At 39.7% G+C, this 20,392-nt stretch overlaps 1 protein-coding gene across 4 annotated transcripts in view; it reads right to left on the bottom strand.

The window, feature by feature from the left end:
* The window catches only part of FLT1 (fms related receptor tyrosine kinase 1), a 196,477-nt gene that overhangs the window by 81,359 nt on the left and 94,726 nt on the right, over positions 1–20,392 (bottom strand). For 2 of the 4 annotated variants that reach the window (XM_032150567.2, XM_032150568.2), the window contains exons 12-14: positions 16,607–16,715; positions 9,262–9,570; positions 4,357–4,503 (exon numbers count right to left, since the gene is read on the bottom strand). In XM_032150567.2, coding sequence (XP_032006458.1) covers positions 4,357–4,503; positions 9,262–9,570; positions 16,607–16,715 — 565 coding nt within the window. Of the gene's footprint in view, positions 1–4,356; positions 4,504–7,207; positions 9,099–9,261; positions 9,571–16,606; positions 16,716–18,564; positions 18,772–20,392 lie in introns of those variants that run through there. The other 2 variants (XM_032150569.3, XM_058437725.1) reach the window with 2 other exon arrangements.

Here is a 20,392-nt window from a genome sequence, read left to right as displayed (position 1 = left end):
ACTGGTTTTACAGAGTGAATAAAAGGAAGCGAGAGAAAGAAAATTGATGACTTGGTATAGCTGAACTTAATAAGTGCTAAATTGCTAAATTGTAGCATCCTAGAATGATATTTATAGAATATTTTGTGTAAGAGTTTATATGACCTGTTTTTAGATATTCTTCTTTTGGTCCTCAGAAGATCAGAGAAAGCTGGGTGGTGGAAGGGTGGTGGGGGGGAGAATCTGTATTATTTTGTTTTAGGGTTGTTTGACATTTGAGCTTATTAATTAACTCTGATGCCTTCCAGTGAATTCTGCCAACTCACTGGACGATTTCTGTATAAATGAGGTGGGTCAGAAGGCAGCATTGAACAAGCCATGACTATGGGCCAGCTTACATTAACTCATTTAAACCTCACCATATCCCTGTGTGGTCAGAATTATCCCAGTTTTATAAATAAGGGAAAAAGGGCTCCGAGAGTAAGGAATAATGAGTTGCCCAAATTCTTATATGACTCATGAGGGCCATGCTAGGACTCAAGCCCTGATCTCCCCAGCACACTGGACTCTTTTTTGGTGTGTGGTAGCTGCTGGGACACATTCTCTTGCCTTGTCTCTCCTCTAGTCTCATAACGGTCCTAAGCTTCCCAAATCATTTTAACTCTGATTCTTTTACCCACTTCCAAATGATAAAAACTGAACTTATTTCACATTTACTTCTTTCAAAGAATCACTCAACATCCTACACTAATCTTTCATAAAATGGATTTTGTGATCAAGTAAGTTTGAGGAATACAGAACTTAGAACAGTTGACCCTGTGAAGTGGGTCACGCCTGTAATCCCAGCAATTTGGGAGGTCAAGGTGGGTGGATCACTGGAGGTCAGGAGTTTGAGACCAGCCTGGCCAACATGGTGAAACCCCCATCTCTACTAAAAATACAAAAAATTAGCCAGGCATGGTGGCGGATGTCTGTAATCCCAGCTACTCAGAAGGCTGAGGCAGGAGAATCACTTGAACACGGGAGGCGGAGGTTGCAGTGAGTCAAGATCGCGCCACTGCACTCCAGCCTGGGTGACAGAGCAAGACTCCATTTCAAAAACAAACAAACAAAACAAAAACAAAAACAAAAACAGAAAAACTTAGTTTTTTTACAGTTTCTTTCACAAGCTATTTACTCATGTATTTATTCATCCTCTTATTCTGGGAGAACCTCTCAAGGGTCTAGTTTTCCACAAAACTACCCATCTTGGTAGTGTGTCATCTTGGGCAAATCACTTTACCTCTTTGAGCCTAAGTTTTCCATTCTACATGTCAGACTAAAGATATTCTAAAGGTCCCTTCAGCTTTAAAACTTCCATGATATGGGCCCCACCCCCATGCCAATGCTCAGGGCAGCCTAAGATTTTCTGAAAACCATTCATTCATTCATTGATGGAACATTTATTTATTGTCAAGCACTGTGTTAGGTTCTGAAGATAAAAAGACGAGACATAAATAAGACAAAAAAGATAAACTATCTGTCATCTGGAGGGGAGACATATATGAACTGATGATTAAAAAAATACATAAGAGTAGAAATATGCATCGGTAATACTGACACACATGAACTGATGATTTTTTAAAAGCTCAGCAAGAGAGAAGTAGAAACAGTTATAAGTAATAAAGACTCATGGAGGAGCTGCCTCCTATTTGTGGGAGTTGTGTAAGGCCTAGTTGGAGAGAGAACACCCAATCTGGGACTCAAGGGATGAGACAAAGGAAGGGAAGGTACTCTAGGCAGAGAGTAAACAAGAACCAAAGAAAGCATAGGGAGTTTAAACAGCATAATGTCTGCAGTGATCTACCAGAGTTTGGCACTGCTGGAATATAAAGTTATAAAGTTCAAGGCAGGCGACTCTGAGCATAACGTCAGAGGAGTAGGCAGGGGCCAGATGTTGAGGGCATTCTCTGTCAGATTCTTGAACTTCATCAAAGTGTGTCAGAGTTGAAGAGTTGGAGCCGGTGGAAGAGTTGAAGCAGGGAAGTGCCATGTTCACAGCTGCATTTTATACTGTTGTGTGGAAAGTAGATGCAAACAGAGATAGGAAGACAAGTTTGGAGACCACTGAAGGTGTTCAGAGGCTAGGTAATGAGTGCTTGGACTGAGAGAATAATGGGGAAGCAGAGAAAGGAATGGATTTGAGAAATATTTAGTATTTAGTAGGTGTAATCTGCTCAGTCTGGTGATTGATTAGATGAAGAGGGCAAAGGAGAGGCCATCACCTTCTAGTTTGGATGATTAAATATTTGATGTCAGTATAAGAGGAGGTGCTACTTTATGGAGAAAAATGAAGTGATGTGATTGGTTTTGAACCTGCTGAGTGTAAGGTCTCTCTAAGATATTTGCAGATATCTTAAAATTTGGAGTTGTTATACCACAACCCCATTTTGTGCATCAAACTCAAATGGAGGTTTCATTTTGTGTAGAGGACTTACATTTAAGGACTACTCCACATTGCTATTTGATTTAGGTTGTTGGAATATTGGAAATAAATGGAAATTTTATTTTTAATAAAATACGAATATCAATTAAAATCATAAATAATTTCATTGTACTCTGATTTAACCACAGAATTATGAGGCAGGTAATAGACAGTGTTTATACTTTTTGGCTTAAGTCTTGTTGTTTTTAAGAGTACAGTCAGCCCAGAGTGAGACTCCATCTCAAAAAAAAAAAAAAAGTATAGTCAGCCTTCTGTATCTGTGGATCTGCATCTGTGAATTCAACAAAAAATTCCACAAAGTTCCAAAAACCAAAGAACTTGTCACGCACCAAGTACTACATTGTGTTCACATGAATTGATGTGTAGGTATTGTATCAGGTATTAAAAGTAACCTAGAGCTGGGCACGGTGGCTGACGCCTGTAATCCCAACACTTTGGGAGGCTGAGGCAGGCGGATCACGAGGTCAGGAGATCAAGACCATCCTGGCCAACGCGGTGAAACCCCGTCTCTACTAAAAATACAAAAAATTAGCCAGGTGTGGTGGTGGGCACCTGTAGTCCCAGCTACTTTGGAGGCTGAGGCAGAAGAATGGCGAGACCTGGGTGGTGGAGCTTGCAGTAAGCTGAGATCACGCCACTGCACTCCAGCCTGGGTGACAGAGTGAGACTCTGTCTCAATAAAATAAATAAATAAATAAATAGCTGGGTGTGGTGGCGGGCACCTGTAATCCCAGCTACTCGAGAGGCTGAGGCAGGAGAATCACTTGAACCCAGGAGATGGAGGCTGCAGTGAGCTGAGATCGGGCCACTGCACTCCAGCCTGGTGACAGAGCAAGACTCTGTCTCAAAAAAACAAACAAACAAAAAAAGTAACCTAGAGATGATTAAAGTATACAGGAAGATATGTATAGGTTATATGCAAATACTATGTCATACCATTTTATATAAGGAACTTGAGCATCAGCGCATTTTGGAATCTGCAGAAGGTCCTGGAACCAATTCCCCATGGACCCCACAGCACTATATGTATTGTTGAAAGAAAATAAACCTATACCCACTCGTGTAGATTTATGTTTTTTACTAGTACGATCAAACATAATTTAAAAAGTTTTCTTTTTACCAAATCCTTAACATCTGCGTAGATGAATTTAAAAGATTATAATTCGGCCGGACACAGTGGCATGCGCCTATAATCCCAGCACTTTGGGAGGCCAAGGCAGGCAGATCACCTGAGGTCAGGAGTTTGAGACCAGCCTGGCCAACATGGTGAAACCTTCTCTCTACTAAAAATACAAAAATTAGCCTGGCTTGGTGACAGCACATGCCTGTAGTCCCAACTACTTGCCCAGCTACTTGGATGGTTGAGGCAGAAGAATCACTTGAACCCGGGAGGAGGAGGTTGCAGTGAGCCAAGATGGTATCACTGCACTCCAGCCTGGGTGACAGAGTGAGACTCCGTCTCAAAAAAAAAAGGAAAGAAAGAAAGAAAAAGAGATTATAAATCTACTTTTCTGAACTTCATATATGCCAGGTGTTCCAGGTTCTGCAATACCTCAAAGCCAAGAAACTAACTCGTCACTTTCCCAGCTGTCATGGTGAACTGAATCATTTTCTACACGGCTCTTCTCATGTATTTCTCAATGCACTATTTAAAGCATTCCAGCTGAATAGATTCTGCAGGATCTTTCTATGGGTTAGGAATATGGTCTGCATAGGAACTGGCCCAAATGTTCCTCACTGGAAGTTGATATCAGCATGAACCAGATCCCAGTGTGTGGGGCTCTATCAGCAAGTAGGTCTATACACACTGGAAGCAGGTGACGGGAATGTTAAGGGAAAAGGGGGCTGATGAAAGATGAGAAATAATAAATGCAAGAAAAAAAGTCTCTTACCAGGCTCTTGTTGTATTTTGTGGTTGTTTTTAAACCAAGTGATCTGAGGCTCGGGGACACCATTAGCATGACAGTCTAAAGTGGTGGAACTGCTGATGGCCACTGTGTGATCACTGAGGTTTCGCAGGAGGTATGGTGCTTCCTGATCTAGTGAAGAAAGAAAGGGAGTTGTGATTACTCGTCAACTTTATTCTTGTATTGTCTATGCATATCAACATTTAAAATATACAGAGAAACAGCAAAACTCAACTATTAGGTTTCATTTGCATTTGTTCACTTTCTCTTCAATCATTAACCTGCTGCTTCCACTTTAATAAGATGCTACGATAAATTGAAATTTATTACAACACCGTGAAATCAAGGACTAGATTTTGTATTTTTAGATTTCAATACAAAGGCTTTTGCCTAGCTAGCTAGTTTCCTTCCTTTTTTTGAGAGGAGCTTTTCTAAAACTCAAGGATTTTGCATAATAGTTTAGGAGCTATAAATCAAAAACATGATTTTGTGTACAGTCTTGTAATGATTTTTATATAAATATATAGTGTTGTAGTGATAGGCTAATATAATTTTGTGTGAGTTTTGATTGATGTATTTGTGGGGGCGTGTTTGTGATACTCAACTGTCAGTAACCTAAGTTGTAAGGCAGCAGACCAAACAGGAGAATTTCTTGAACTTTGAAAGCTTTATTGGTTCTTTCCTTCCTCCATTCCCTTCCCAAATGCAAGCAACCAAAGAATTAATTCAAGAGGCAGAGGCACAGATTTGTAGTTTTTGCACTATATAATAGTACAAATATTGTATTTTATATTATTTTCTCTTAAAACATACAAATATGATACAATACAATTTATTTTAATAAAATGCCAACCAATATAGTACAACAAAATGAATTCAATACATTAAGATGCAATACATTACAACATTAAAATCCCACATAAGAACAGCAGTACCCCCAAGGCCCCCAATGAGTACAGTATATCTCTAATGAAGTAGTCAGTCAGTCCTGCTGATGTGGATACATTCTAGTTAGGAGGGTACTGGATTGGTAGCTAAAGCTTCCAAGGTAAAAAATAAAAACAACTCCTAATGTCTTTCCCACCCTCCCAAGTCATTCCTTTCCCCTCTTGTTGGAAATCCTGGACCAGAAATCAAAAGAGTTTTGGCATAACTGACACGTTCTCTGTCACTGTCTTCAATTATACAGTATGAGCTTTCTCTGCCCATTTTCGATTTCCTCATCTTAGTGTACTAAAACTGTGAAGGCAGCTTAGGAGTGATGACAATGCTACAAAGATGATACATTGCAATGGCCTTGATTCCATGTCCCTGCAGGGTTCTGCCACATCCCAAAGCCTTTCTCTTTTGAGTCCTGCAGGGCAACTCTCAGGATTAGCGTTTGTTAAAGCAATTTAGAAATCCCAGGTTAAAATGTATATTATCATATAACTTTTATAACATTGTTGAAGTAGTATATCATGGCAGGGTTACTATCTGTTAGGAGAAACAGATTTCTCAATAAATTTTGATTTCTATAGCTTATCATTAGTCCTCTCATTTTATAGAAAATGAAATCTGAAGGCAAAAAAGTGTGCTGAAGGAAGTGCTCTGATGTATAAAAACTTCTTCAAACTAGTGTAGAATGAATGATAGCAATGATCCTTTTGCCTCTTTGAGCATGTCTTTCCTATCTTATCTTGCCCACTACGCAGAACGTTACAGTATTTCTGTTTTTGCATTGGGTGCTATCTGCCAAACAGCTTTTCCTAATTGAAAATGCAGTCCTGTTTAAAACCTTTGATTTATGACCACTTGTACATGCTTGCTCATTACAATTTTGACATTTTTTACATAGTAAAGACCCCAAACATATCAGTGAAACATGACAAGATCATAAAGAACAGTATCTTATTATTATTTAATCTCTTTTACAGTGGCAAGCCAATTTTGAAATATCTCATTTAAAACTCAGACCCAATTCACTGAGTTATACTTTTAATAACTTCCTCAGCACACTTACTATTTCCCATGCATTAAATATGATAAAGTAATCTATCACTGCCCATCGGTCTTGTAAAAAGAAGTCTGAATATAGGGCCCACAACACTAAAATCGTTTTTCTAGCTACAAAGTATAACATCATCAACACAGACACGATTTGGACTCCCTGACAGGTGGATTGGAAAACGATGCTTAAAGAGAAGAGAACATTTTAACATAAATGTCATTAAGAATCCCAAAGGCCTTATTTGTACTACACAAACTTCAGATGATAGAAGCAGCAAAAAGGCTGCAGAATGTACATGGGACTCTCAATTAAATACAAGGTTCACATAAACACTCTGAAATATACAGTAATATGCATTTTTCTTTGTACCCATTTCTGAAAAATGTTCTATGTTAAAAGTCTCACTTTTGGCTAGTTTCTAAATGACGAATCAACCCAGGAATCATATTTTGTCAATTCTTACTTTATACATTATAATAATCTATTTTGACGTTTTGAATAAGGGAGGTGCGTTGAACCCATATTTCAAAACCTGTTACTTGATGGAAGTAGGTAGTGGCTTTCCAAAATTTAGCAGTGTAGCTGATCCCTTCAAATTGAGAAAATCAGAATTAACAGACATTTCTGCTGGTTATCAGTAGCCAAAGATAGCTGCCCACCAGGTTCTTTCACTTTTCAGTGTTATGTCCCCAGAGATCTGCCAGGTCACATAAATACACAGCTTCTATCCTCCGTTTGGAATGGGGACTGAGGAACCAGCCTCACACCCCCTATTCCATTTCAATTATTCCCCATTTTAGCCTCCTTTTTTCTACTTTTTTCTTGCCCCCCCACCCCCCCCCGTTATCTTCACCTCCCTTCATACCCCAGGGTAACATACCCCTAGGGTAACTAATAAAAAACAAAACCCACCCAAAATTTTCTTAAAAAAAAAAAAAAAGACTCTCCAGAAGGATTAATTACACAGTGAACAACTAATACTCTATGAAATTCTTAAACTCATCTCTTGGAAGTTCTTAAAATCATCTTTTGTAAGTACTAACATCCTCCCCTCCCCACAAAAATTGCAAACGGGGGAAGGAAATGGTAGGTTCTGCATGTCCAATTCACCATTTTGTTTTCATAAGGATCCCTCAATCATTCTATTTGCTTTTTTAATGTTAGCAACTATTAAGGCCCCCACGTTCTATGGTATTAAGGCATTGTTTCCTGAAGGAACACACTAACTTATAATGAACAAAGACACCAGGCCAAAGAGCCATAGGTAAAATTTCAAGATACAATTGATTTTTCTTTCCTTTGGGCTGACAACTTCCAGGTTACTAATTGTTTTCAGAGCATTTGGGGCTCCATAAAACTGGCATTCTGGGGAAATGCTATTGTTTACTCTTTCACGTTTGACAAAAGCAATTCCCACGTGAAAGACAAGTTTAGCCGTGGGACAGAATCTGTTACCTAAAGGAGGAAACAGTCTGGTGAGTTCCCAAGCTTGAGAAGTTGTCATGTTGTCACCTCCTATTGAACTGCCCAGCCACTGTGTTTCTCAGCCATGGCTATTTTGGTCATTATAGTTTTTTTTTTTAATAGTTTATGCAAGTCACATATAATGATCAATCATAAATAAAAACAACAGAACAATGCAAATTAAATTGGTGAAAAAGTCATTTTCCCTCAAATGCAAGCTTAAAACAAGAGATTACAACTTCTCTTGATTTAAAACTGGTGTGCATTTTTAAAATTACTTTGAATTCTGCTTCTATAGTCTTGCCGCTTCTTAATCCCCATAAAAATCCTATTAACATTTGCATATGGAGAAAGTGGACCTTTTTAAAGGGCAAATTTTAAATTTACATTTAGAAGAATGCGTTAAATCTCTGGTTACAATAGCCTTTATTTCCTTGATAAATTGATTGTGGTATGCCTTTGAATGCTGTCATTTTAACATGATAAAGTTCCTTAAAATAATAACCAGAGGACAGGAATATTCAAAACTAAGGCACGATCCACTTTCTTTCAGGTGCCATCAATAGCTGTGCAGTGCAGTCAGAGACAGCAAGGAGCAAACCCTTTGCTAGGCTAGTCTACTGCGGCACTAACTGCGTAATTGCCTGAATCGCATGAGAGGAGGGAGGGGACATTGATTTGGGTGGACTCTTATAGTTCACACTGAGATAAACCTTTACTATCTCTGAATTACACCAACATCTTGCACCCCTGGGGCCCATTTTAGAAGCTCAATTTCAAGATTAATTGTGCTTAATGTAAAAAAAAAAAGCATTTTCAAATAAATAAGCATTATAACTTGCTATCCAGGTGCTATTTACAAATCAAGAGCAGATGAAATAGTCCCAAATAAAACCAGGCAGAAGTCCGACAGAGTCTCAAATTCAACTGTACTCATTCTGAGCTGGAAAATTAACTTATTCGTGTCCATCTTTGGCAGAAACCAGCATTTGTTTAAATTATTCAGTTTGTGCAGCTTCAACACTTAAAAATAAAAAGAGGTTGGCATCAAAATGGAAGGAAAGGATCATCCCAAGTTGTTGTTTATCAGGCAGGAGAAAACAGCAAGAGCAACAAACACAGAGAAGGCAGTGCAGGGATCGTCCAAATCCAAACGTGCACCAAGTCGGCCCCCCGGAGCAGCCCCCTCGGCCTGAATGGGGGGCCCAGAGCTGGGGCCTGGGGGTCTCATTATTACTCCGAACTCATTTTGGGAGGAGCATCTCCTCTGAGCCTGAAAGTTAGCAACAGTGACAATAAATCAAGATGATATGAGACAACTGTTACTTTTTAATGAGTCCTTTAATGTTTTACATTACTTTGTGTGGTACAATCATTCCTTGTGCTTTTAAATTTGGAGATCCGAGAGAAAACAGCCTTTTTGTTGCAGTGCTCACCTCTGATTGTAATTTCTTTCTTCTGGAGGATTTCTTCCCCTGTGTATACATTCCTGGCTCTGCAGGCATAGGTGCCTGAATCTTCCATGGAAACATTCATGATGGTAAGATTAAGAGTGATGGAGTGCTCCTTAGTGATGGCCATTTTTTGCTTGCTAATACTGTAGTGCATTGTTCTGTTATTAACTGCCCGCAGTAAAATCCAAGTAACGTCTCTGTATAAGAACTTGTTCACTGTGCAAGACAGTCTCAGGTCCTCTCCTTCCGTCGGCATTTTTTCCAAGTTAACATGAAACCCATTTGGCACATCTATAAAATAAGAATAAAAAACCTCAGTTAACAGAAAAATCAGTGTCTTTTAATGAGATATTCAAAGATCTTAAGAATTGTTCGTGCACAAATTCTCTCAGCATCAGCATGAAAAAGGATGAGTATTTGGGGTAAATGAGCAAACATAGCAGGTGGGAATCAGCTAAGTTCACTCCATCAGAAGTGAGGTGGGAAATGCAAAACAGAACAGTTACTAGGATGGCATTTTCTCCTGATTCACTTGAAGTTGCTCTTCAAAGTGGCATGTTTTTTCCAACTTGGGTGTTAACTTTATTTCCCTTTTTTTTTTTTTTTTTGAGTCAGGGTCTCGCTCTGTTGCCCAGGCTGGAGTGCTGTGGCATGATCTCAGCTCACTGCAACCTCCACCTCCAGAGTTCAAGCAATTCTCCTGCCTCAGCTTCCAGAGCAGCTGGGATTACAGGCATGCACCACCACACTGGGCTAATTTTTGTACTTTTTGGTGGGGGCGAGGTTTCACCATGTTGGCCAGGCTGATCTGGAATTCCTGGCCTCAGGTGATCCATTCTCCTCGGCCTCCTAAAGTGCTGGGATTACAGGCATGAGCCACTGTGCCCAGCCTCATTTCCTATTTTTAAAATCATGTACAGTAATCCTACTGGCAAGTGACACTGGCAAGTGGGCAAAATAGTGAAGTAACATAAGAGCAATTCATCCTAAAAACCAAAGGCACACTTATGGTCAAACTTATCCAAAATAGTTTGTGAAAAAGTGAGAATAGGAAGTCCTAGGTAAAGTGTCAATCAATTCCGCTTTAGTCCTAGACTTTTGCAGTGAGAAGCAACTGTTATTCACTATCCTCTTCCTGCTGCTGTCCCAGATTACTTGCCCTGGTCCGGCAAAGACCACGGTGAGCCAGTGGCACAGTGGGCCAGAGAGGAGCCCGCTGACTTACTCAGGACTTCTTTTATGGGGATGGTTCTATTCAGACCTGAGAGAGCAAAGATTTCTTCTGAAAATGCGGACAACTAATCTGGAAGAGTTGCCAGATTCTAAAATGGGGGTGATAGAGGGGTAAAGAGAATAATTTTAAAAATCAAATTTACTCTCAAAAATATTTTAAACATGTTCTGAAGGTGGCTATGTGATTAAAAGCCATTTTCTCCAATGTCGATTCCCAGCTAATCTTTGTGAACAGAAAATAAGTCTTGGGACCCCAAAATCACTAAGCTAAAGGGAAAAGTCAAGTTGAGAACTGCTTACGACAAACCTGCCTCCCATTCTCTTCAAAGTCATCCCTCTGCTCTCTGAGACAAATGCATACCTTATTGCCTCCTTTGGAAAGGCTAATCAGCAACTCAAAAGAATGCAACCATTTGTCTCTCACCTATCTATGACCCGGAAGCCCCCTCCCCACTTCGAGTTGTCCTGCCTTTCCAGGCGGAACCAGTGTACATCTTACATATATTGATTGATGTCTCATGTCTCCTTGAAATGTATAAAACCAAGCTGTACCTCTCAAATCGCCACCTTGGGCACATGTCGTCAGGACCCCCTGAGGCTGTGTCACAGTCATGTGTCCTTAACTTTGGCAAAATAAACTTCCTAAATTGACTGAGACCTGTCTCAGATATTTTGGGCACCTTCATCTCCATCTCCCAGGTGTCTCTGTCAACACCCCATGAGCTCTTCCCCTCCGCATGCCTAACCTGGGCCATCAGTTCACTTTGAGGCTGAGAATTTCTTAGTATCATTTTGGCCCAGTCTCATGGGAGGATTTTAAAAAGTCTGCCGGCCCTGAACTGACCCGCTCTCAAAACCTTCCCATTGCTTATTACTAGTGGTGTATCTGCATTTGAGCAAAGAATTTGGGCCAACATCTTACAAAGTGCTTTGAAGATGAAAAGCATTATGTTATGCTATTATTATTATTATACTTTGCACACAAAGCTATAAAGAAACCTTTAAACGTTAAGGGGACAATAGTCCAAAATTAGATATCATATCAACTCTTTCCTAAATCTCACTTTGCTTGTTTTTCTGATTTTTCTGAGCTTTGGCTTTATTATAAAGTGTCACGTCTGAAGAAATGCCAAAGTATTCATTTGGAACCTGGGAGCGGGGCGTAACAGTGGCTTATGAAGCCATCAGTGGCTGAGGAGAGAGGATACCAGTGGAGGTTTTCCTGCTTTTAAAATGAAAATCTAAGAATGTGCCAGAAGATGCAGGAGGGGCAGCTGACAGTCACTTTTAAGATAACAATAAGGTGTCAGAAATAGTTGTTCTAATTCAGCATCTTTTTATATTTGGGCCATTTTCCAAGCATGAGGAGTAAAACATCAGCCATCAACTTTTATACGGATACTAGAGCAGAGGTATTGTGCACTGGTTGCAATCAACTCTTAACAAGACCACAGACTTTCCATTTATGAGCTCTCATCCTGGTAGTTAGAACCCAAGTGAGCCCAAGTAACACCATTGAGATCGTGTAGAGAGTTTCTATTTACTTTAGTGATTTGAAACTTCCTGTGGAAATAGCTCACAGGTTTCCTGATGGAAGATTTTGTTTATCTTTGCCAAGCACCACCAGGAATCTCAAAATAAAATGCATTTAGTGACATTGGGAAACCAGGGAGATAAGGCAGTGCTGTTCCTGTTTCACCCTCAGTAATTGCTAACACACCCATAGTCATGCTGAGTGCCAGCAAAACAGCAAAAACACACACATAGGAAAAGCAAAGAACCAAATTCGTTTTGAGGCCTGTCTCTTATACAGGGGACATGGTCACTGAAGCTAATTTGTTATTTTATCAGACAGCCTTTTAGAAATGACTATTTCTCAGTCTCACCCCTTTGGTATTCTCTTTCGATCCATGGAAGATGATAAATAAAAATCCCAGAGGGATTTTTCTCCTTAATTCATGTTGACTTTTTTTTTAGTCTGAGTACAAAAACAGACCCAAGAAAGAATTGCCTTCTAACCCTCAAAGTGAAAACAAGAAATCTTCCCACACTTACGTATCTGTGGCGAATTCAGCACAGTCATCATCATTACCAAATAATCCTCATCCATCTAACATATTATCACATCCATGGCATCTTATGAGGTGTCATGGAGAAGAATCAACCCTTGCTCAGAAGAGGCATTCAACCCAGGGTTAGATGAAAGTGTAATCTATTTATAAAGGTGCATACTTGGGGGTAGATATTTCAACTCAATTGGATCAGGCATGTGCATTAAGTTCACAAAAGGGACAAGCATAGGAATTTAAAAGGATGCCAAGGATCTCATTTGTTGGGTAAAAATAAAGAAGGCTCTACTGCCACTGAAGACTGGAAATATTATTTAAAAAGAGAGTGAATGGTTACCAGGAAGTTCTGCTTGTTTCAAGTGGATGCTATGTACAAGTGTGTGCCAAAGTGTGGAGTCGAAGCGGTCAAGGATTCTAATGGCCACAGTTTACCATTTTCATCAATTTGGAAGGCAACTCAAAATTTTTGTTGTTGTTGTTTTTGTTGTTGTTGTTGTTCTGAGGCAGGGTCTGGCTCTGACACTCAGGCTGGAGCGTGGTAGTGCCATCATGGCTCACTGCAGCCTCGACCTCCTGGGCTCAAGTGATCTTCCCACTTCAGCCTCCCAAGTAGGTGGGAATACAGGCACATGCCACCAGGCCTAGCTAATTTTTGTATTTTTTGTAGAGACAGGATTTTGCCATGTTTCCCAGGCTGGTCTCAAACTCTTGTGCTCAAGCAATCTTCCCATCTCAGCCTCCCAAAGTGCTGGGATGACAGGCGTGAGCCATTGTGCCTGGCCCCAAGTAACTGTATTTTAAGGGCAACATGATTGAAATGAGGACCAGTAAAGATCCAGATCTAGACAAGAAGAGCATTAAAATTTTAGACAGGCACTTTTAAAGCATTACCCTCACTGAGTCAAGTATAAACACTGAACAAATATATGTTCATTTTTTAAAAAAAATAGACATATGAGGTACAACATTCCTGAGTCTTTACTCTCATCTCTAGTGACAAAGATTTGAGTGAGAGAAAGATAATAATTATTTAAAAACTAATAATGAATGTAAGCAAGTTAACCTAATATCACAATCAAAACCAGAACTTTTCAGGACTGGTAGAAAAGGATTAAGGGAAAGTATATTCCAGGCAATGAGGGCTTGGTTGGCTGAACTTGTGTCAGTTTTAAGATTAAAGCTCTTGGATTTCTAGAGGAAAAGAACTGTGAGCTTCAAGTAGGTATGTCTGAATTGAATTCTCACTTTGTATGGATAAGCCTTGGGATCTAGAAAAGGTTTCCACCCCACCATGGTTATACATTGTACAATATGGTGAGAGGTAGGAGGGAATTTCTGCCTGAATTCAGCAGGAGATCACCTTTATCAACTTGCACCCTTTCAGCAACAACCATGGGTAGAAATATGATGCAGCGATGAAACTCTGGGCTAGCCAGATGTTGGTGCTGTGACTAATGCTAGGCATCGATTAGCTTTCATTGGGAACACTGATTAATAAGGAAGTGAGCATGATGTTCCCCCCTTCTCTTAGCACATCCTCTTCCAGTACTGCCCTCAGACCCAGGCAAGAAGGATCCCTGTCGCAGCTCTGTTCTGGTCGCAGCTCTTCCCACAATGTGAAGAGTTTATGGGGCCAAGTGAGCATGCCTACCCACAGCCTGTGTCACTCCATTCCTATATCATGCTCCAGGTCCCTGGGATCTCAGAATTCCCTGTAAGGCTGATTTAAATCTGCTTCTAGGTTGGCTCTTCCCTAGGTCTGGCCTCCTGAGATCAGACTGCTTGTCAGTATTCACACCTTTGGGTCTGTCCAAGCAGTGGCCAAAGGAGACTATCTGTGAGGGGCATGGGGAGAGCTTAGATGTGTGGGCTGGGAGACACCACACACGGTGCATGGCCCCTTGCAGTGTGGACAGGCTAAGGGGCGGAGAGGGGAGGTTGGTGATTTAGTTTTTCTGCACCGCCAGGTGCTGCCACGATCTGCTCTGGAATCTGAGTAGTCTCAGAGCTCTAAATTGATCCTGACCTCTCAGGTCATCATGAAAGTATATTTGTCCATAGGGGGCTAAAAGGTATTTAATGGCTTGTTTGCTTGATGTAGAACTTGTCAGTAGTTAGACGTATGGTTTGTGGGCCTCCACTGGTACTCTTGTCTTGGCTCTGAAAATGTCAGGGCAAGTCTGTTCTCTTCTCTCCACCTATTCAAATCCCACCTTCTCTCTTCCTATTCGGGTCCTGCTTCCTTCTCAGAGGCTTACAGCTGCACTGTCCAATCTGGTACCTGTGAGCCACATGTGGCTTTTGAGCACTTGAAATGTGGCTACTGTGTCAGAAGAACTGAAGCATATTCAGTTTATTTGATTTTATTCAAATTGATTTAAGTGTAAAGTCTGAAGCAGTGTAATATTTTTTTAAAATACTGATTACATATTGAAATCACAATAGTTTGGATACATTGGGTTAAATAAAATTAATTTTACTTTTAAAAAAACATGGTTACTCAAAAGTTTTAAATGGTATTTGTGGCTTATATTATATCTCTATTGGACAGTGGTGGCTTTAGAAAGCAAGCTCATCTGTCACATTACCTCTGCACATAAATTTTGATACTAGGGTATATGTAATTTGACATTTCTTCTTTGTTTCTTTGGTGTTAGAACTGTGTTCCTAGAAAGACAGGACTTCATTGATGTTCCTCCAAGTGCTCAGTAGAGTTGAACTGTACCATTTAACTGTGCTGATTAAACTGTTACGAAGTTATTGAATGTTCAGAACAAAACAGGAATTTTTCAGTCTTTTGTATTCTAAATCAGACATACTATGACTATAGGCTGAGACAGTAACTTGTTTCCAACCAAATATAAAGGACAGTGCAAACCTTTGTATTTAATTAGTCCAAATCATCTGAGTTTTATTAGAGCACCAATCTGTGTGCAATCTCCATCTGAATCCTTCTCTAAATAAAGGCCATGTCCTACTTGGAATGGATGCAAAGATGACTTCTCTTCCACTTCTCTAACATAAGAGACAGGGACTGACTTGGCCTAGAGCAGCTCTGCTATGCACCTCTCCAAATCCCATTTGCTCATCTGGAAAACACAAGAGCTATGATGCAGAATAGCCTCTAGAATCCCTGCCAGCCGTGACATTCTATGAGAGTCTATTCAGGGATATCTCCCATGGCACGGCTTCTCTGGGGCTTGGCTAACTTGCCAGAGGCTCCTGTGATCTGACAACACATATGTATCATGGAATTGGACCTGTCTATTTCTTTCTGGAGAACTTTTGGCAATTTCTGCAGCCTGCCCCGTGCAGTGAGAAGTTTCCAGAAAGTTGGCTTACTGCCCATGTTTCCTCAGAAATTGGGGGAGTGTGGAGCCAGGCAATTGTTTTTATACTTTGAGCTACTTACTTCCTTCCTGTACCCATTGAGGGACATAGGGAGTGCCATTTGTGTACCTTGGGGGTTTTTAAGATTTGCAGAGACCATCATATTTAAGGCTAAAAATTCTTAAATGCTATCAAAAAATAGCACATTAACTATTGTTAATAAAGCTCTGTTTCAGATTGCTACAGAACCTCATTCCCCAAAAAGTCTAAATTACCTAAGTTGTGAAACAATTAACTTTTTGATTAAAATAAAAACAAAACCAAAAACAATGTCATCATATTATATGCATTATAATTGGTTTCCTTGATTGGTATTGAACTGCTATGTACCAGACCCTGTGCTAGGTACTGAAGGGAATGAAAAAATGAGCATACAAGATTCCCAATTCACAATCCAGTCTGGGAGGGAGACAAACACAAATAACTCTAAAAGAGAATTCAGGGAAATAACTCTTTAGGAGATCCGATGAGGTAGAATTCTATTCCTGAGAGCAAGGATGAAGGCACTCAAAGTTTGACAATTCTATGGAATTAAAAAAAAAAATCACTCAAGCTATAAATGCACTAAAAGCAAACAAGACTGAAGAGAGAATGAAGTCCCCAGGCTGTCTCTGGGTATAGGATGTGTGGCTTACCTGTGATATAAAAGCTTATGTTTCTTGCTACAGTCCCAACTTTATTGGAAGCTATGCAAATGTAGATTCCAGAAATTCTAGAGTCAGCCACAACCAAGGTGCTAGCCGTCTGCAAAAGAAAAGGAAACTTTAGCTAGCAATAGGACAAATAACTAATTGAACACCCCAAGCTACTTCTGAGGTTGAAATGATTCAGCCATTCCATTCATTCTGCAAAGAGAGTATTGCATAGGTGGTGGTGATCAGAAGGCTCTCCTCTTGCCGAGCCCCAACAAGAATGGAAAAATAACAGGAAAGCAGGTCCTCAGGAGACCGGGGCCTATGACATCCGACTCATATGAGGGTTTCAGGCTTATTTATCTCGTGCTGCTGGCGCAACAATTACAGACCTGAAGCTGAGATGTGGGACTGCACGTCCTACCCTATGAGGTGGTCAGTTCCACATCAATGAGAGGAACAGGTGAGGCTGAGGCCTTCCCTTTTGTTTGGGTGACCTGAGAGCATGGATGCCAGTTATAACAGGAGCCTTCTCTGCTGTTTGGTTCTATAACAGGCATGTTAAGTGAGCAAGGACAGAAGAGAATGTTTGGCTGAAACTTTTTCTTTTTTCTTTAAGAAATGGGGTCTTGCTATGTTGCCCAGGCTGGCCTTGAACTTCTGGGCTCAAGCAGTTTTCCCGCCTTTGTCTCCCAAGTAGCTGGGACAACAGGCACATGCCACTGTACCTGGCTTGAAACATTTTTTTATATGCTCAAATAATGTGGCATGCAGCACTGGATGGTCCTGAAGGAGGGTGTGTGTGTGTGTGTGTGTGTGTGCGTGTGTGCGTGTGTGTGTGTGTAAATTACCTAATTTCTCTTAATAGATTAAGTATCTATTCCTAATCTAGAAGAGGAAAATTTAAATTATGAATTAATGCAATTATATTGTTCCACTAGACTTTAGTGCTGTTATTTGACAACTTAGTCCCTAAAGAAACATTAGCAGTCAAAATTGCATGAACTTGAAAGCACTTTTCAAACTGTGATGTCTAAAAAGTAATGAAACAAAACTTTACACAACTTAAAGACTTGCAGTCTTCCAAAGAAAAAAAATTGGCAATATGAAACAAATTGTTAAACATTCTTAAATTTAACCCAAGCTTGCATTAAAAAGTAGTGTATAATCTATATGAAAAAAATGAGAAAGCTAGTTCCTCATACTTAAAATTATGGAAAAGAAAAGTTGGTCCAGTTACTTATAAATCTTTGCAGCCTGTCTCCTAGGACAAAAATAACTGGTTATGGGTTTTGAAATTGCAGAGGCTGTGCTAATGCTTCCAGACTAACGGAGTGTCCTAGCTGAAGTATAATGACAAGTGGCTTACAGGCTAAAGTAATGTAAGGCTGAAATGTGACAGCTGACTTTCCAGGGTGGTGGACATACTCTACAAGTGGTTTGGCTGTAGGAGAGAGTCCTAACATTTTCTGAGTTTCTAAGTAATGTGCTAGGCACTTTAGTTGTGTTTTCTTATCCCATCTAATAAATTAAGGTATTTCTGTCTTTAATCTACAGATCAAGAAGACTTAAACACATGTTCCTAATGTTTTTAGCCAGCAAATTCATTGGTCCAAATTCTCTACAATTTTCACTGTGGTATAGTGAGTAGTACACAGTGCTTTCTCTTCTGTGTGTTGGAAGGATCTGCTTAATTACACCTGCCCATATATTCTCTGTGTATTATTGAAATTATTGGTAATGAAAGTGTCTGCAATATGTGGCAGACAATTTAGCAGACATTTATTGAGTGATTATCAAGGCATTGCCCAGATGTTGTAAGGGAGACAGAGATGAATATGACACAATCTCTCCCTTAACACTATCATTCTTTAAGGTGATAGAGAAGAATTTCCCTCCTTGAAGATCACACAAAAATTATTCTCTCTTTTGCAAGGAAAGCTTATATGAACGCAAATAATCCATGGGAAAGAGTATGAAAGAGAGCTCAGGTGTCCCTTTTCTTATTTTGATGATGAATCTTTGTAAGAGGTGGGACATAAAAAATTCTGAATAGCCATTTCCTTGTAATTGTTGTACCCGCCCGTTTAGAGTCATGGAAGGAAATGGAAGTAGTTGGAAGAGAAGCTTGTAGGTGGCAACATGAAAGAACTGTTAGCTGGTGGAAGCTGGAAGACAGGAGAGATCGTCAAATACGACTCTGACTCCCTTATATTGTCTCAGGAAGCTTAGACGCTTCAAAGCAGTTTGCAAAAAATTCAGAAACAAGGAGCTCAGATGAAGCCTTCTTAAGCTGGGGTGTCAGCTCCAGCACTGTTTTTCTCATGAAGTTAGTTCTCAAGTGTTTATCCTAATGGCCTCAGGAGAAACTTACTCAGATTCTCAGATTAATTGTTGCTCAGTAAATAAGTGAAAACCCCATTTCTGTTGGCTTGGGAGTGTTTGAAATTATGGACAGCGTTTATCTGCATCTATGAGTCATGTTTGGGTTTTTATTTAAAAGATTTTGATTTCATTGAACTTAGAGCAACTGAGAACAAGAACTAGGTTTCGTGGCAAGGGAAAATCAATTCAGATGTATACACTTGCCACGTTTAAGACCTGTGTAGGTAACCTGGGAATGGCGGTGGCCATTTTACAAGTCCCCAACAAATAGTCAAATAGGTCCAAATTTATGTATAATCAGAGAATAAAACTGAGGTGCCCCAAAGTGAAATGAATCCAGGTCACAAGATGGAGACAGAAATGTATTGAATTTTTCTTCTTTTGTGTGAATGAAATCTTCCAAAACAAGACACATTATTCGTAGTCAAGCCTGCCCCAGAAATCATGTCTCCAAAGCTTCTATTAAAATAGAAGCAGAAAACAAAGTTGATGGGAGTTTACATTATTTCTTTGTTTCTGTGAACCTTTATGTATGCCTTACAATGCACCAGGCAGCATGCAAGGCACTTTACAGGAATTGTCTCATTTAATCCTCCCTAAAACCCTGCGAGATGGGTATATTACCCTATTCTACAGGTAAGACAACTGAGGTTCCGAGAGATTAAATGATTCACCCAAAGATACAAAGGACCACAGACAGGCCTGGGCAGAATTTATGCTCAGGTGTGCCTGCCTCCATGCCTATGCTCCTAATCTCTACACCAAATTGCTTCTCGCCTTGAGACTCTTTAAATTGAATAACACAGATCTATTGGCAAAGTTCTCTCTACACCTTGAATTGAATTTTTCCTTGAGAATACTTCCTTTAATCAGCAGAGATGGGTAACATAAATTAAATACTACTACTATTTACAGAAATACTAGTTTGCTTCTTTGATGACATTTTACATAACTGCAAGCTGCTTTTCAACTGTTGTTATGTGGTTTGAAAATATATTTGATAAATACAATGGTTATCACTAAAGAGGAAAAGTTAAAAAGGTGAAACATATCCTATGGTCAGTTTTATTAAAATTTTTCTCATTTCTAGAGTACTTCTCTTTCAGAGAATATATTTTTAAATTATAAATTCAAAGATTTTCTCATTAAAAATAAAATTAATAGACAATTAAAGTTTAAACTTTATAGGGCCAGAGAAAGGAGGTCAAGTGTGAACTGTAGATCAGTGTAGTCTGGCTGGACTAGAAGGCAGCTTTGCATGGGACAGTGAGTTTCAATGTCTGAGTCTTCTGAATAAAGGAAAAAATCTGTTCCTCAGTGCTTATAACCAAATACTATGGTGTTAAGGGAAAAAAATGAAAATAGCATCACAATTTGGGCATGCAATATCAACTAAATACTTTC

The sequence above is a fragment of the Hylobates moloch genome, unplaced genomic scaffold, assembly GCF_009828535.3.
Source record: "Hylobates moloch isolate HMO894 unplaced genomic scaffold, HMol_V3 SCAFFOLD_4, whole genome shotgun sequence".
NCBI classification, from domain to species: domain Eukaryota; kingdom Metazoa; phylum Chordata; class Mammalia; order Primates; family Hylobatidae; genus Hylobates; species Hylobates moloch.
The sequence above is the reverse complement of the archived record's forward strand: the minus strand, read 5'-3'. Positions and strand labels throughout refer to the sequence as shown.